The 17,509-nt window shown below is 38.7% G+C and overlaps 1 protein-coding gene across 3 annotated transcripts; it reads left to right on the forward strand.

The window, feature by feature from the left end:
• Positions 1–11,779: 11,779 nt before the first annotated feature.
• LOC148655206 (transmembrane protein 53-A) lies at positions 11,780–16,572 on the forward strand. Of its 3 annotated transcripts, none has more exons than XM_088645519.1 (3): positions 11,780–11,911; positions 14,684–15,171; positions 16,058–16,572. In XM_088645519.1, exons 2-3 carry the CDS (start codon positions 14,700–14,702, stop codon positions 16,417–16,419), a joined length of 834 nt encoding a protein of 277 aa, XP_088501645.1. In that variant the 5' UTR covers positions 11,780–11,911; positions 14,684–14,699; the 3' UTR covers positions 16,420–16,572. The 3 variants fall into 3 exon arrangements, with proteins under 3 accessions (XP_088501645.1, XP_088501644.1, XP_088501643.1); XM_088645518.1 differs by lacking the exon at positions 11,780–11,911 and adding an exon at positions 12,071–12,342; XM_088645517.1 differs by lacking the exon at positions 11,780–11,911 and adding an exon at positions 12,884–13,313.
• Positions 16,573–17,509: the final 937 nt, after the last annotated feature.

Consider the following 17,509-nt stretch of genomic DNA (forward strand, 5'->3'; position numbering starts at 1 on the left):
GCTCATCTGGAAGAGCCCAGGGTATTTTTGACAGTGCCTGCTTAGGTGATGGAGTCTAAATTTTTGTAAAACAAATTTCCACTGCCTGTTGCTAAATCTTGCATCTTCTTTTGTGACTATATACTATATGTGGCCACATATTTTTGCCTAATACAAAGACGTTCTTGCAGGTTCTGTCTTAAACATTTGCTTTCTATTGAATCGTTAATATACTTTTCCTAGTAATTCTTAATCAAAAAATGTTTTTTCTGGCTATATCACATGATTGCAAACAAGGCTAAATACAAAAACAAAATGTTTCAGTAGCTCAATGAAATAATCTGTAATCTAATATTTAGAGTTTATCCTGGACACGGAGTTTGTTTTTGTGAAACGAACTGATAATCTTGTGTTTTGGAAATTGGGTGAAAGGGAGCATAAAAGCAACATGGAGAAAACAAAGTAAAAAAGCAGACAACGTGCTTTAAGCTTTGGGAAATATGGTCTCCCAAGGTAATTAATGAATAGCAAATATAAAAAAGAGAAATATAACCAGAATGCAGTCCCCCTGTTGGTTTAGAAGATGAATATGTGGTTCCTGACTGAAATAGAGGCTCATCTGAAATGAACCTTATAGTATGTTAATTGGCACAATAAGAATTATTGGCGTAATATTATCAGAACAAATACCAATAAATAATGGTATATAAATAAATAATAATACATTTCTGAAGATTTATCACGTGGACTCCAAAGCAGGATTTCTCATACTAGTCCTCAAGAGCCCACTGTTTCCTAGCTTGGTATTCCAACTGAATTAATTATTTAATGGGGCCCTTAAATCTTATTGATTTCTGGAACAAATTCTTGCATAGTAGCCAAACATCATTTGCAGACCATACCGGTAGAATTTATAATGTGTCTTCTGTTCATCTTTTAATAAATCAGGTGCATTAAAAGATGAACAGAAAAGGTGGATATGTGCCAGCTCCCCCATGACACTATATTGGATAAAGCAATTAGAAAATGGATGGAAAGAATCAGGTTAATACTTCATACTGTACCTTAAAAGTAAGCTTTGAAGTAAACACTTGGAGTTTCGGGGACTTGATATAGATGTCTTTTCTACTCACGTAATTGAGGCAGATGACTTGTCCAGTATAAGCTATGCAAAAAAGTTAGTTAATAATTGCAACAGAAGAGCTGATCTTTACCACCCACCTGCTCTTAATTTGTTGATAACAGATGTTTCAAGTAGCCATGGAGGGATTATTAGTATTAAAATTACCTAACCTACAGTAAGAATCATTATGGTTCATCATCTGTTCCAATGAATATGCAGTCTGTACGATTTGAAACTCTATCAAACCAATTTATAGCTTGTCTTCACATAATTGTGCTGAAAGAACCCTTTCCTCACAACGTTACAAATGGTTAAAAAAAATTTGTGTATGCATGTTTAACTTACAAGTCTGAAATATGACTAAGATTCTTGTTTCTTTTTAATTTACCTCTTAATATTATTCTGATTTCACATTATGTTTTCCAGTTTGTGTGCGTCATATTGTGATTGTGTTAATGTGTTCTATCTTACTGTTCTTGTATTTATACTCTCTATAAAAGTTCTATCTTGTAAGTCATCATGGACAAGGATAATTGGTATGCACATTGATTATGTATATTCATTTATATTTTGTGGACTGTTCCTTGCATTAATTACATATATTTTATTTAACCTCCACTTCATAAATGGGGATGTGTAATGTCCATTTAAAGTGTAATTATAATAACACACTTCATTTTTTGGGGATATCACCTTAGTGTAATGGATTTGTGGTTCGATGCTGCATGGATATGTACTGAGAATCAATGAATCAATAAAACTGCAACAAACAGTTTTCAGGAAAAATACAAAAACCTTTTCAGTAGCAGTATATGCACTGACATTTTTTTTAACAGATATAACGTTAAAATCACCATGAAAGTCAAAGGATTCTAGCATGTGTGGCCACTCCTAGATGCAATGAACATCTGTGATGTACACTCTACACCAGGTGACAGATGCTGTTTTGCAGGATTTAGTTCCATTCTTGTAGAACTTAAAGGTGTATCTGTTGACCGCTGTTGAAGCTCTAGACACTCCACATTGTGCCATTTTACCCCACCTCAATGTAGGTAAGGAAAGGACCATTCACAGCATAGGCATCACATTCTCATTTCGCAAGAAAGTTGTTACACAAGCAGCATGTTCCTGCTGGAATAATGTCAAGCAAGAGGGAAAAGAAGCAAGTGAGGTCATTTCAACATTCCTATTCTATACTTTCTTAATTGTACTTCAGGTTTGTCAACAGTTAACACAAAACTTTGATTCATCAGTGAAGCAGGCTTAGTTTCAATGCAGATAAGCCCACCTATGGTGAGTCCAGTTTTCAACAAACCAATATTTGTTCTGTTGAGTTTCTGCAGGGCATCTCTTTTAATCCAATAGAAATATTGCTTTTGACTTCAGGAATTTAAAAGTAAAAGGAATTTACTTGTTAACCGATCACATTGGAAACTTTCTGTAGAGAAATTTCTGCTTCACAGCAGGTTTCTGTGCACAAACTACTTATTCGCTTGTACATTGCATTACATTAATCATTACAGTGACTAGTGAGCAGGAAGGGCCACATCACAATTTGCGTAAACTCTTGCTCTCGCCCGTGGGGAGACAAATTGTTTGTTACAACATGTTGACTTGCAGTACTTTCACGACATTTGGCATTTTGAACTTAATTTGAAATTTGTCAAATTTTTCAATGGTTGTCAATGAATTAATGTTGTTAGCAAGATTTAATAACCGGTCTGAGATATTGTGAGTTTCCCTTTAATTGTTGACCTAAATAGAACAATACTAAATATACGTTTTCATTTGTGAACTGTCTTTCAGTGCACAAACTGAATCCACAGGACAGGTTATGAATCAGCTGAACTGCATGCGCTTAACATCTGTACAGCAAAGAAACACATTTAGGAACTGGGCTTCACAAATATGAAAATGCAGTGACAGAACAGCGTTACTATTTACAATGTTCTAGGATTAGGAAGACAGCACAATGCCTAGCTTGTGGGATTCATAAGAATGCTTTGTTTTATAGCAACAATGAATTGTTTTATTGTCTACAGCTACAAAACAAGGGCTGCTTAGACAAAGAACAGGCCTTTTGTATTGCACAGATGGATTTAGATGGAGGATGACTATGTTAGACTTTCGAAACCATCCTGAGACCCCTTTTCTGCATGCCATGACTCACTTATTACTGCATTATTTTTTAAAGTTATAATAATTTAACTTAGGCTTCCATAAAAACAACCATACCATTTTGACAGCCAGTGATTTTTGTTGTTGCTTGGTTTCTAATATGCATGCCATTGTTTAACTGAAACTAGTAAATATCAAATGAGTGACTTCATAGTGTAGTGGTGGTTAATATTGACATTGCCACAATAAATAATCAGAAATTATGGCAAACAGAAAGAAATAGAAAGAATGGACAAAAGCTTAAGAATGGTTATGCTTAAATATTTGAATGAGAACTTACGATTTTTTTAAATTACATGTATAACTGGGACACAGCACCTTAATCACCACATTTATATACAAACTGGAATTACTAATACTACATTAGGAAGACTTAAAAACAAGATCAGTATGCAAGTGAAATCTGTGTAATTAGTTCAGATATAATGAATAGACTTCACTGAGAAGGGTGAAGCACACTGTCTAAGCATTGGTATTCTATTTTTGTTGTACTTCATTCCATTTAGGTATCACGTCTTAAATAAAAAAATGTATCTGATACATAAATATAATTCATGGTCCAGCTTAGTTCCATTTGTTTCTCAAAGAAAACAAAAAAATCTGTTGTTCTACCTTCTCCAGTATTATCTTTTACCAAAGCTCCATGTAGATTAATAGCCCATGGTATTAATATTTAACATGAAAGTTATTTAAAATGGAATGAGATTTTTAATTACATCATTAAGCCGACTCTCAGAGAGAGGGCTAAATCTTCTGTCTCTGATCAGAGCAGCAGTACATTTTATACCTTGAGTGTTACATGTATAATAATAATAATAATAATAATAATAATAATAATAATAATAATAATAATAATACTAATAATAATAATAATAATAATAATAATTCCTTACACTTATATAGCACTTTTCTGGACACTCCCCTCAAAGCACTTTATAGGTAATGGGAACCCCCTCCACCAGGACTACAAATGTGCAGCATCCACCCGGATGATGTGACAGCAGCCATAGTGTAATAGTACACACACCACAGATCTAGTGTCCCTGTCATTATCCTGGACCGCAGACCGTAGGGTGAGCACCCCCTACTGGCCCCACTAACACCTCTTCTAGAAGCAACCTTTGTTTTTCCCCAGGAGGTCTCCCATCCAGGTGCTGGCTAGGTTACCGCCTCTTGAGCTTCAGTGGGTTGACAGTTGTGAATTCTATTCATACTTCACCTGCTTTGCTTCAATAATTTGCACATCTTTTATGTTCAAGGTTTCATGGAAGTAATAGCAAAATGAGTCTCTCAAGGGCAATAAAAAGACCACGGATGCCCTGTTTTTATTAACTGGGCCAATTTATTATACTCATTGCCTTTAGCGCCTGTCCTGACGAACTCAACTCGGGCGCAATACTTTACCCTGCACCGCGGAACAAGGCAGGGTTGTCCACTTTCGACACTTCTTTCTGCCTTGGCTATTGAGCCGCTCGCTATCTCTTTATGTGATTCATGTGAGGTGCACAGTGTAGTGAGTACAGTAGGATTTATTTATATATCTAATCTAACTCTATTCTGCATACCGTGTTGATTTTAAAGCATTTTGATCATTTATGGGTAGTGTAAGATGACCAGGAGAAGGGCCATCCAGGACAGGTATTTCAAGAACGATCAGCTCAATATACTCGACTTAGACCTGAGCAAGATGGCCGCCAAGAGAAACCAGCTGACCCGCAGATGGAAAGGGCTTAGTCCGAAAAAAAAATGAGACACAGGTGTGACTCGTCAGGAAACAAAATATATATGCCCCGGAAAGAGCGAACTAGCGCCGAAGTTAGTAGGTGAATATATGTTGGAGGAGATAGAGGAATCGGGTTGGCGTTTGTACTGATTAACGGAAGGAAAAAAGGATAACGATTTGTGATTTAGACACGACGCGGATTTGTGGCACTTGATGGATTTTGGAACAGAGAAAAACTCCGCGGAAATTAAAGAAGAGTAGTGTAGTGTGAGTACTTTGTCTCATTTACATAAACTTATGCCCCGGAGACACTACAGTAGAAATTAAATTGATGAGTGATTTCCCCCCCCCCCCCCCATTAAAAAGGCTGCCACCCAATATCCACTCCCCATCTTACCCTTTAAAATGGAAAGCTCCAACCTTTCCTATCAAATAGTCATAGGAACAAGATTCTAGTCTCCTCTCTTGAAAGTCAACTTCACCGCCCATCTAGAATACACAAAACAAGATCTCATCTGGTGGTTCACCATCCCCCCATCAGTACCTGGTAAAATTGATTCAGTTACAATGGTTGTGCTTCCTATATATTTATATACAGTATTATTTGAACCATTACAATATTTTAAAATACTTTTTTAATGAGATCAATCAAAATACTTCCACATTTCACTCAGAATAACCCCCCCAAACATCTGCAATTTGTTATAGAAAAGAGGGTGGCATGGTAGTTCATTTTCAGTTTTATTACTGTGCAGGAAATATGAAAGACCTTTTATAGTGGCATCTGATTTGGCTTGGCTGTAAACTGAAATTAAATCTTACAAACCTTCAACCTTTTCCATCTTGTGGTGCTCCTTTTTACCCCTATTTCTGTTTATTCAGAACATAATACAACAGTCTTCCTATCTGAAACCAGTGGTTTGCTTCACAGTATGTCTCTCTCCCTGCATTCCCTTGTTAATACCAATCATGTATCCCCATTTCCTCAATTACCAGATATTCCTTAATTGGCATAGAAATGGGGTGGTGACAAATTGAGATCTCTTTGAAAACAGCATTTTTATCATTCAAGCAATTTAGAAATAATCTACCCCACTCCTACTTTTTTCAATATATGCAAATCAGGTTCTCCCCCAGAACTGATGGATTATCTTCTTGAACTCTCACCTTATGACATACACCAGGTTTAATGTCTAAGGCTTACACATTGCTTTCATACAGTTTCATACAGTTCACAATTTATACATTGCTTACATATGTCAAAATCTAAACTTGCTCAGATTTTTCCTAATTTAAACCCAACATGTACCAGATGTGGGCAGGCCCTTGCCACTCGTGTATACTGTATGTTTGGTTTTTGTGCTAGGCAGGTTCATATCTGGTCTTCCAGTTTTGATACTTTATTGGCTATTGCTCATTTTATTGCTTTCTTGGTGTGTCTCCTAATAATCTGACAGCCTTTGCAACTCTCCTTGTAAGGTGCCTTATGCTCTTTAATTGGAAGCAGGCTGCCCCACCCACATTTGTTCAAAGAATCAGAGATATAATGCAGTTTCTTCAGTTGGAGAAAATCACATACAGTGATGCAAAAAAGAAAGAGCACCCTCTTAATATTCCATAGTTTTCCATATCGGACCTTCACACATTCTTAACAGTAGATAAATCTAACCTCATATGACAGCTAACAATTTTTTTTTCACATCACTGTATATACTTAACAGGTCCACCATTACTTTTGTAAAGCCTGACAACCATGTCTGAACTATTTTGAGTCTGTGAGCATCCTTTCTACTCCCTAGACCTCCATCGGTTACCAGTTGGATATTCAGATTAATCTTGACAGGACTTGCTTCCCACCTTTTTTTATTCCTAGAGACTGTTTAGTATATTGAGTATTTTGCTATGCTCTCTTTTTGTCTGTCTCTTTCCTTTAGCTTTATCATTTTTGTAAGGGACGAATTGAGTGGGAAATGGGAAGGGAACTGGAAATTTTGTATTTTCTCCTCCCGTTAATTACTCTCAGTTGAAACACTGTACTAACAATTAACATTTTTTTACAGTTTAAGATGCATCATGTATTTTTTCTTATGTAAAATGCAATAAAAATACTTTTAAAAAGACCATGTATGAATGTTAATAAAACCTTAGCATGTACCAGCAATAAAAGCTTTCCAGACAATAAAAGTCCAGACAGCATACCAGGAATCTTTGACTTGAGGTCATCAATGAACAGTGTGTGTGTGTGTGTGTGTGTGTGTGTGTGTGTGTGTGTGTGTGTGTGTGTGTGTATATATATATAACTGGTCACATTAAATCTAATCTGTGCGTAGCTAAACAAAATGGATCCACACAATGGGGACACACAGGAACAATAGATGAGATGGGGCAGTTAAACATATGACATCAGCATAGAGGCCTGGTAAATCTCTCAGCCTCCGATGGTTTTCCACACACAAATTTATCTGCCTGGCTGCTTTTGAAAGTGATCCTGCTGAGCAAGGCCTCTGAGGTTTTAGTTAATCTAAACACTAGCTGAGCTCCTAGAGAAAACACTGCATTGATAATGATAATACTGATGTGGAGAAGTGAGGAAGGGAAAAGTGAACTAATCTGGCACCTCTACTCTCTTCTTATGAGCTCACAAAAGAAATGAATAGTTTTTAAAATTAAGAAACAAATGCCACTTTAAAAAAATCCCCTTTGGGTCTTCAACTGCCCAGTTTTACAAAGATACCCAGCTCACATAAGGCATACGCAAAATCCACATTTTTTAACTGCAATGCACAATTTTTTCATAATTCTTTATCAATTCAGCAGTGCTATACCATAAATTAAATAAAGACATTGAAAACCAACTGCAGGGGAAAAATATTGAAGGAATCTATTTAGAGTCATATGATGGTCTTATTCTTCTTTTAAACTTCAAAGAACTACTTAACACTTCTGTATTTCCATTTGTTTTTTTCCCTTGGTACTGATGACCTCTACAGGCTTGTCACAGTTTCCAGCAGTGAAGAGACAATATATTTAACTGACCTGCTTTGCCAGTCTTGAGGTTCTCTGTGGAGTATGCAATGAATTTAATTAACCAAATGCCAAACAAATGAAGTCAGTCTCCTTGAGTTTCACTTGGAAAGTTATTGGTATTTAGAGATGCGTATTATTTGATGAGATGTACTGTACATAAACAGTGCTGAATTGCCTAACATGTTGGCAGATCCGAAGTCTAAGCAGTCTCCCCTGCTTCCCAATTTGTGATTGTGGGGTTCAGTGTAGTGTGCCAAAATATGATACTTCACTAGCAATTGTAAATGTATAGAAACACATTGCAATATTTCTGAACTGGTGATTCTCTTGATCTTGGTGTGGAATAGCAGAATTCCTAACCTCCTAACAGAGGCATTGCACAAATAGAAGCAACAGACAAAGATATTGTCCTCATTGTGACAACTAAGAAAATAGCAGATCAACGTTAACATGCATGTAGACCAATTAGTTGGACTTGGTGACGAGCTTGATAATCAATACTATCTGTAAAACTATCCAGGTAGTATTGGGGACTTGTGCGAATCAAGGAGCAAATCCACAGATGTTATGTTGTGAGAGCAGGAGCTCATCCCCACAGCCCCTGTAATATATCAGAATGTTTTTGGGGGAAAAAAAAAACAGCAATGTCTCATGTCAACCTGGTCTTACTGTTTTGTGAATTTGTATGGTCTGGAGTAAAATTCTTTGGGAGCCACCTTCATTAGTTTGTGTGTGTGTGTATGCACTCAGATGCGGCTTTTAGTAAGGCTGCTGCCAAAGCCATAGCACGAAGTAGGGTCTGTGATGACACAAGTCATTTGTTTATTATCAGAGTTCTGTTTACTTTTACAGTACAGTATGTCTTGTCCGTGATGTCTGGAGCATGTGAGTACCAAGTACAATGTTCTAAGTTGTGAAACCATTTTAAAAAATTATGCTGTGGATCCATAGCCCTGCTATATGGGGAATATATTAGTATTGATCACCTTTGAAATTGGAGATATAAACCCTTTCGTTTTTGGTTCAGAGGGAATTGTATTTAGGAGGATTAATACTGTTTGTAGTGTCTCAGTAATCCCCTGGCTAAGAAAGATCTCAGGGTTACAACAAGGAGACTTTTCTAACTTGTAGAAGGTTAAGCCATGTTTTTGTTTCTTTGTTCCAAAAAGGTATGGAATGTGTTCCCTATCCTGTTAAGTTTAGACTCTCATCTGTGCACAATAAATGGTGTTATTTGATTTGTAGACACTGGTGCTCTGTCTTAATAGTGGGAAAATCCATCTCTCTAGGGACAAGGGAGTCACACAGTACCATTTTGGGGGGAAAGATAGACTACATTTATGGTGTAAGGAGTATGCTATAAGGGATATAGTAATGAAATTCCCTTGTACACCCAGCAACATCCTCATAATTCCTGGGCATTGAGCCACAGCACTTGTACTGAAAACTAATTGCACATTTTTTTGTGCCCTAAAGCACACTCCAATATAGTCGGTCTCTATAATATAGGTCAGCTCCTCGGTTGCACCCGTCGCAGATGAGGAGCTACCCCAAGGAGCCTCGGAGAAAGCTGTGAGGATTAGATTCTTGCCACCACAATTTATTCATTCAAATGTGCTTCAGGTTACTCTGAAGTGCGGTTCAGCCACTGCTTGAGCCATATTGAGCCGTGACGTAGGGGTACACCTAAGGACAAGCAGTTTTGTGTCCATTTAAATGCTAGTCTTTTCTCTGTTTTATGCACTCTCCTCCCCATATTTGCGCGGTTACGTTTGTCCTCGAGACAAGTTTTGAAGTTGTTGCTACGGACCAATAGCCCCACCGTGTGGGATACTATAAGATCTTCCTCATAAGGGAGAAAGGATTTAAACCTCTTTACTCCAATCATCTGGGAGAATGTCATGAGAGAGGGAGCTTGTATTTCAACTTCACCTTAAAATTCACAATATAGACATAAGGATCAGCCCTCACAGCCTGTATTAAATCAACTGAATTAGCTTTAAAGGCTAAACCAGCATTTATGTGTTTTGAGTCATCCATTCTTTTCTTTTTGAGATAGAATGTTAAACCCATGTTATGTTTTTATTCCATCTTAATGTTTTGTTCAATATTTTGATTTTTTTTTAATGCTGCAGAAGGCTGGAAACGGTTCTGCAGCAGGAGATATGGTCGAAGCCCAGGCGCACGACTCGGGGCGGTTTCAGATGTTATCGCAATGATCAGGGAGAGTTATTAACGGGTCAAATGCAGGCCGATGTTAGGGGACGGAGCGAAGTAAAAAGGTGTGCAAAGGAAAGAAAAGATAAAATTCAAAGGAGCGCACGGCTCTCAGCCGAAATAAAAAGAAGCTGGCGACACGGCGCAGAAAAGGAAAAAATTTTTTTTCTGGATCGAAGTATCGTACGTTTAAAGATAAAATAGAGTTATAGTCTAGATTGAAGGAAGGGGTTGCGATCGCTAGGTTCGCGAGTTTAGCTCTCATGACGGAGCAGAGATGGGGCTTTCTGAACAGACCCGGTGTAACACGATGGACAGACGAGCATCGACAGAAAATCGGGCTCTTCTTAACGGAGAACACAGCACATTATTAATCGGACGTGTGTCCGGCGCAGCAACCACAACAGAGGGAGAGAGAGAGGCTATCAGGGTTCAACACACTGGGGTCAACTTTTGTTTCCAAATTTGGAAGTTTAATAAAGATGAGTCAAGAAAGAAGTTGACATTTACTTGTCCTTCAAGCATTTCTGAATGTTTGAGATTGACTAATCGCATTTATTGCGGTCCCAGAGTGATTTGTCAGCTTTTCTGCACATTAGGGCACATAGCTATATTCCCTTATATTGGTTTATTTGCAGATTTTACCATCGTAAATAAAATTGTATTTTTTGAATGTGTGTACATCGCTGTTTGTTCTGACTGATTCCAAGTTGCCATAAGGTACTCTGAATTAACTGTCCTCTTTCTAAGTAAATTAAAACCACCAGATCTGTACATCGATTAGTTCACATCTCTTGGTGGCAGATCCTTTAGCTACAGGGCCCATAAATTGTGCAATGACTTTCCAAAAAAACAAAATACAAGAGATGCCCCTGTTCTTAAGTTGAGGCTGAAGGCTTATCTCTTTAGTCTGTTTTTCTTAACCTGTAATCTAATGATTGCTCCCAGTGTTATATAATTTGCATTGGGATCCAACACTGAACATGCATTTCCTGAAGGCCTGGCATTAGCACCTGAAACTAGACTCAAGATGGAAAGCATCCAGAAAACACCAGCTACTTTATTCAAATTTTGACAGGGCAGGATTCCAATTTGACAAGTACTGCAAGACTTTCTTTTAGAAGGAAGGCAACGTATAGGCCTGTCAGCTATCTCTAGACTGTATAAGGTATGATACTTTGACTGTATATCTCATATATACAGTGTATATATATAGACTGTATATATGATACTTTATGAATGATCTGTCCTGTTTGATTTATAATGGAGACAGACCAAACTGATTAGGTCTCAAGAATACAACTCACCCCACATTCCGTGAGGATGTCAAGATCAAAATGTGGCTAATTCCAAAAATGTCCCCAGATCCCAATTGTGGCAGGTTTGATTAGTGAACTCAAAAGGTGAATTATCAAACCATGCAGACACTAAATAGACAGCTCACGCTCACTGATTAAGTGGTTTCTATTGAGTCAAGCACACACATCAAAACTGTCACTGCCTAAATCAAGAAAATAGTATAAAGAAGTTTGTTTGAACAGAGTTAAGACCCCTGCTGAATCTAAAGGTTGCACTGCTGCCATCTTGCTACCACTTACTCTCCTGCTGTTACAACAAAGATTCAGAGAAGATTTGAGCCACTCCTTTGGCTTTGCACAACTTGGGTAAGCAGTTCAAATAAACTTTGACAATTTTATTAGGACTTTGTAAAAGAGTTAAATTTCTACATGATCAGAATCATTTCCATAATTTTTAGCTTAAGGCTCTTCGATCACATAACTTGTAAATAAAGCGAGAGGGGGATCATATGCATTGGTTAAACGAAAGCATTAGGTTTTTACGTACAATGGCCTTTTAGAATCGGCTTCTTTCGTGTTTCTGTATCACAGCTACGCGAGGGGCTTAACAAAAGGGCAAGTGAGGCATAGAAAACTGTAGAAATTCTGTAAATTACAAAGATGCAAATGTACACAGAGCGAAACTGCGTTAGTATCCACTAATGAGCATTACAAAAAAGAAAAGTATTGAAAACTGCGTCCATCTTAAAAAGTCACAGCTTCCACGATTGTAAATCCCTGGAATACGAAGAGCTCAGGTTTGTGATAGGAGTTGTGGCCCACTATACTGTATGTTGCGAACTGTAACACCCCGAGAGGCCAGCTCGAGGCACTGACCCCACAGGTCAAAGGCGAAGGGGAAAGTTCGTCACATTTGATCGAATTGGTCTGTTCATCTAGTTGCTTACCAACCTTGTAAATATTTAATTGTGATGGTAACTGTTCTTTAAATTCTGTCCAGTGTCTTTTGATTTCCTTTAAGAATATTCAACACAGAAACATGTGTTATGTTTTATCCTGCATATATTTGTCGATTAACGTTGTAATGTTGACAATTTAGCATACGTCTTGTTTCTTACGAGGCTGAAGTTGGCTTCTCATTTTTTGCGTTTTGCGTTCCACCTTAAATGCTGCTGCAGTGATGTTATGTCGCCTCTACAGTTTTACTTAATGTTCGGCGGATTATTGTCCTATACAATTTTAAGGTACACTGTACATAATTTCTTATCGCAGTTGTAGTTAGTTAATGGTTGTCTGTATTGCTTTGGTGCTATGGTAATGCATAGTTCATGCTGATAAAGTCACTTGAATTGATCATAAACTAAACTCCAACTCGCACATCACTGTCACGTGAAGTTACAAAACCACACCAAGCCCGGGACTGGTAGGGTTTGCATCAGAACAAGCGAATGGTTAACAGCGAGGGACTATCTACAATTTATTGTCCTCTGTAGCAAATGATATAGTTGTCCAGAGATACTGTACGTTGCATCATTCTAACAAGTGCTCAAAACTGATGAACGCGCCATTGCACAAACAGCGTGTCGTTTTCTGCTGTTTATCATGCAAGTCTTTTTTTAGATTACAAATCAATTGGCTTGGATGATTAGCTGCAATTCGAGCAATTAAGCTTCCTTGAACTTGCTATTTTAATGCAGGGCAGGGCAGGGCAGGGGAGGAGTTACAGTGTTCCACTACAACTGGCAAATAGCAACTGGCGGAGGCAGTGGTAGGTTATGTTATAGTTGATAAAATACGTTTTTTCCACCACTCTTTGCGTATAAAATACTTTCCTGTTAGCTGCGTTTTACGTTTGAAAATGACTCGATGAATTGTTGTTTTCCGTCCATAAATGATCAGTCGGTAACCTGGGGAATCTGCATCGTGTTTCGTAAGAGAAAAGGAGGGGAAGATCACTAAAATCGATTGCACGATAAATTGTCTAACGAAAAAAAAACGAACATTTACTTCGTAATTGCAAGCATTGTACTGTACGTAGGAAGCATGCCGACTTGAATGACCTCTGTGATGCGAACGTCAGGCACTTCTCATCTTCGACTTCTGTAAACGGGGGGCGAAGGGTTTTGTAAAAACCGAACCGCTTTGGCGATTGTTTTTCACTGGATCGCAGTTTTGCAAAACGTATTCATTGCTCTCCGAGTATAAATGCGTTATTATATTTTTAAATATTGTACACCAACTACAACCTGCGAGACACGCATTTCTGTTTCTCTTGAAAAATGTCGTACGTCTGGTTCAACAAGTTGTACAGTGAAGTTTATAGTTTGCAAATGGAGTTTCTTAAATGAGAGTTAAGTTTGCTCTGGAATCAGTTGATAAGTATTAAAAGAGGCACCGTGACATCATTAAGTGGTAGCTTACATTGATAAAGAGTCTTTAAAAGTAACCAACTGTGGGTTTTTACTTTTCCTCCATTATGTAAGGCGTACACAAGTCGGGTATAGTTTTAAAACCATTTCCTTAGTTACAGCATACATAATGATGCCCACAAGTTTTGAATAAGCGATTTCCAGTTCTTGGCAATTCTAAGAATGAACTTTTGTACCTTTTACTATCACTGTATTATTATGTACTAGGATAGTAATGAGTGGTAGAGCAAGGGAAATATCATTTAATATTGTAACGCTTACGGCCGACAAGCAGTGTGTGTAAGAGCCGGCGTACCAGAGCGGGTGACGTCACCGCCCTTCCCTGTGATAGCAGGACCACAGCTACTGGGCTGTGGAGAGATCTCTCTTTGGCTAAGGGGCTAGGTCGCTGCAGAGAGACGCGGGAGTCCCGGGTTCGAGCCTCCAGTCGGGATGGGGCCGACCAGATGCGGCAAGGGCGCCCGCCTGAGCCCCCGTTGCGTTACATTGGTGTCAGAGCGGGGTGGGATAGCCCTTCGCCGGGGACGGCGATTTAAGCGGGGGAGAGTGTAACGCTTACGGCCGACAAGCAGTGTGTGTAAGAGCCGGCGTACCAGGAAAACTACACCCAAAAGGGCTCAGGACGTTTCATAATTGAAACTCTTGAGCGACACGTTTTTGCATTTTATCAATTGCATTTCACCAGCCTACAACAATTTTTGGTTTCCAGGTTTTCGGCTGAAAAAATGCTGTCCAGAATCCCTATTTCTACGGGAATCACTGCCCAGAGGATAAGCAAACTCATCACGTTTTATAAGAACGAGTCCAAGGTGGCCTCTTCGCTCTCACAGGCTGGCCCCAAGCCTGTTATGTTGCTGCTCCCCTGGCTGGGCTCCCGGCCTCAGGCAGTGGCCAAGTACTGCGAGATCTACTTCAGGACAGGCTTGGACGTCCTGGTTGTGGAAAGTGATGTCACCCAGTTTCTCTGGCCACGACGGGGGCTGGACCACGGTGCAAAGGTACTGGAGCTGCTACAGACGGACACGTTTAACTCCCGTCCACTGCTGGTTCACGGCTTTTCCATCGGAGGCTATACTTTTGCTCAGATAATGGTCCACGTCACCAGGAATGCGCAGCAGCACCAGAGCTTGACGAATAGGATCAGAGGTCAGATCTTCGACAGCCTAGTGGTGGGTTCTGTGGAGCACATGGCATCAGGTAAGCATGCTGCAAAGAAAATCACACTGTGAAGGGCACCTCTGCACATAGGTGTCGGAGGATCGGTTGCGGTTGTAGTTTCATTTTGTGTAATAAATATTCTAACAGAATCAATTATTATGCTTCTAATTATGAGCGGGAGGGGGTTCTAAGAGTGACTCATTTTGTGAATGAAGTGACCAAGTATCATATTCTAGAGAGGTGACAGTCCAGAGATTCCTCATTTAAACAGCGTGTGTGATCATAAGCTGTAAATTTCTTGAAGAAAAATCTTCAGCTTTCAACTGTTTGGTATAGGTCCAAAAGAGGCATATACTGTGGTTTTGGGTTGGTCATGCTGCAAAAATATAAAATTACTTTAGGCAGGACAGCAAGCTTCCAAGCCACACGAGTACAAGCTGAAGCTGGGCAACTGAGCAAGATCCACATATCGGTTAGCTATTAAAAACTAAAGGGACAGGACACACCGAATGGCTTCCTCTGAGTTGTTCTTATGGTCTTAGATGATTCACTAGAATGTTGTACTGTTGCACTGGTGATTGTGTCTCCACATGCCATGAAATGGATTGGTCTCTGAAACTACAGTGATTCTGAACCTCTGCTATGCTCTCCCTATGACCTGCATCTTTCCTCCACCGATTTTAATGTCTTGTGGCCCCAGAAGTTGGCCACTGACTTCAAACGATAAACAATCTTTGAAATGTTGCAAAAACATTTTAATGGATTCAGAACGTTGGAAGCTTGTCATAGTAAATATAACAAGGTAAAGATATTAAAACTTTGCTATTTTACCTCAATACAGTTAAACCAAAGCTAGGGTAAGTTAGCCCTATTTAAGTGAATTTAAAAGGGCATTTGTGTTAGTACTGAATTTTTTTTTTTTTAGGAGTTGGAAGGAGCATGTTTCCACGATTTGAAGGGCTGGTGCAGAAAGTCAGTCTTCTTTATTTTAGTCTCTTTAAGAAGTATACAGTTGATTACTACAATCGTGCCATAGACGTCTTCTGGAACAATCCAGTAAGAGCTCCAGCTTTATTTTTCTACTGTGACAATGATCCGCTCAGTGACTGTGAAGAAGTAGAGAGAGTCACTCGGCATTGGGAGAAACTTGGCATTCCTGTCAGGACGATGCGCTGGAAAGAGTCAGTACACGCTGGGCACCTGAAACAGCACCCACAGGATTACCTGATGGCCCTCGACAGCTTTCTACAGTCTCTTAGTGTGATCCCTTTGAAAGCTAAAATCTGAAAATGCAAAGCAGCTTCAAATTCTTTGTAAACACGTTTCTAATAAATCATTGTAATCTATATCAAATTTAGAAGTTTCGTGAATCTATTTAATTTTTATATCAAAACTATTTTCACCATGTGATAACTTTGTGAATAAATTAATTGGAATAAAGATCTAGTTGCACGGTTGTTTTTGCCTACCTGGAAAACAAAGTGAAAGAGGAGTGGCCCTAACAAGAGAAAAGAACAGGTTTTTAAGGACTCAACTTGTCAAAAACTCAAGAGAACTTGATCTTGTAGTTCTCTTTTCAGATGCATGGACCGGTGATTGTTCAGAGTAATGTGCTGTGTAGTTTTCAGTTTTACCATGTTTAATGAAATTAATAGAGGGAAAAAAATAAAAGATGCTTTTGTAGAGAAAAACAATTTTCTTTTTGTGCCACCTCCACTGCAAAATGGAGCAGCAAAAACTGTTTATTTTTTAGATGTTGTCTCAAACCTTATCCAAAGATCTTTAAAGTTTTAGGGCCCCTACCAAATTGATGGTCTTAAGGTGGTAAAAATAAAGCAACACTCTAAACTTCTGTGCTCTCCATATGACCTGCACATTGCCACTTCTTATGGGCCCAGAGAGATGGCCACCGACTTCAAATCTCTGCAATATTTCAAAGAATGTTTGGAATAAATCCGATTCTAACTAATACAGTGTAATAAATGGCTATCAGGGTAAAGGAGAAGTGTTAAAATATATTGAATAATGACGAGCGTGTTAAAGAGCCTCAAAAGACACCTGTTACTTCAGTGAATTCAGACAGTTAGAAGCTTCCCATGCAACATGTTTAAGAATCAAGGATATCAATTCTAAGTTATAAAAACTTTGCTTTTAAAATTTTGCTCCATACAGTTGAACCAACTCTTGGATAAGTTACCACTGTTTAAGTGAACTTAAATTGTGATTTGTGTAAGTACTGAACAATTGGGGTTTATTTTTTCTTAGGAGTTGGAAGGAGCTTGTTTCCATGATTTGCAGGAGGTCACTACACACTGGGCACCTGAAACCGCACCCACAGGATGATCTGATGGCCCTTAACAGCTTTCTACAGTCTCTC

This window comes from Lepisosteus platostomus, chromosome 9 (assembly GCF_059453375.1).
Source record: "Lepisosteus platostomus isolate fLepPlt1 chromosome 9, fLepPlt1.hap1, whole genome shotgun sequence".
Taxonomy (NCBI): domain Eukaryota; kingdom Metazoa; phylum Chordata; class Actinopteri; order Semionotiformes; family Lepisosteidae; genus Lepisosteus; species Lepisosteus platostomus.

Bases quoted from the DNA above. Each gene is read 5' to 3' on its own strand.
- LOC148655206 (XM_088645517.1), top strand. From the start codon at position 13,237: ATGCAGGGCAGGGCAGGGCAGGGGAGGAGTTACAGTGTTCCACTACAA. The intron at 13,314-14,683 runs GTAGGTTATGTT...TTTGGTTTCCAG, and splicing joins AGCAACTGGCGGAGGCAGTG to GTTTTCGGCTGAAAAAATGC. The intron at 15,172-16,057 runs GTAAGCATGCTG...TTTTTTTTTTAG, and splicing joins TGTGGAGCACATGGCATCAG to GAGTTGGAAGGAGCATGTTT.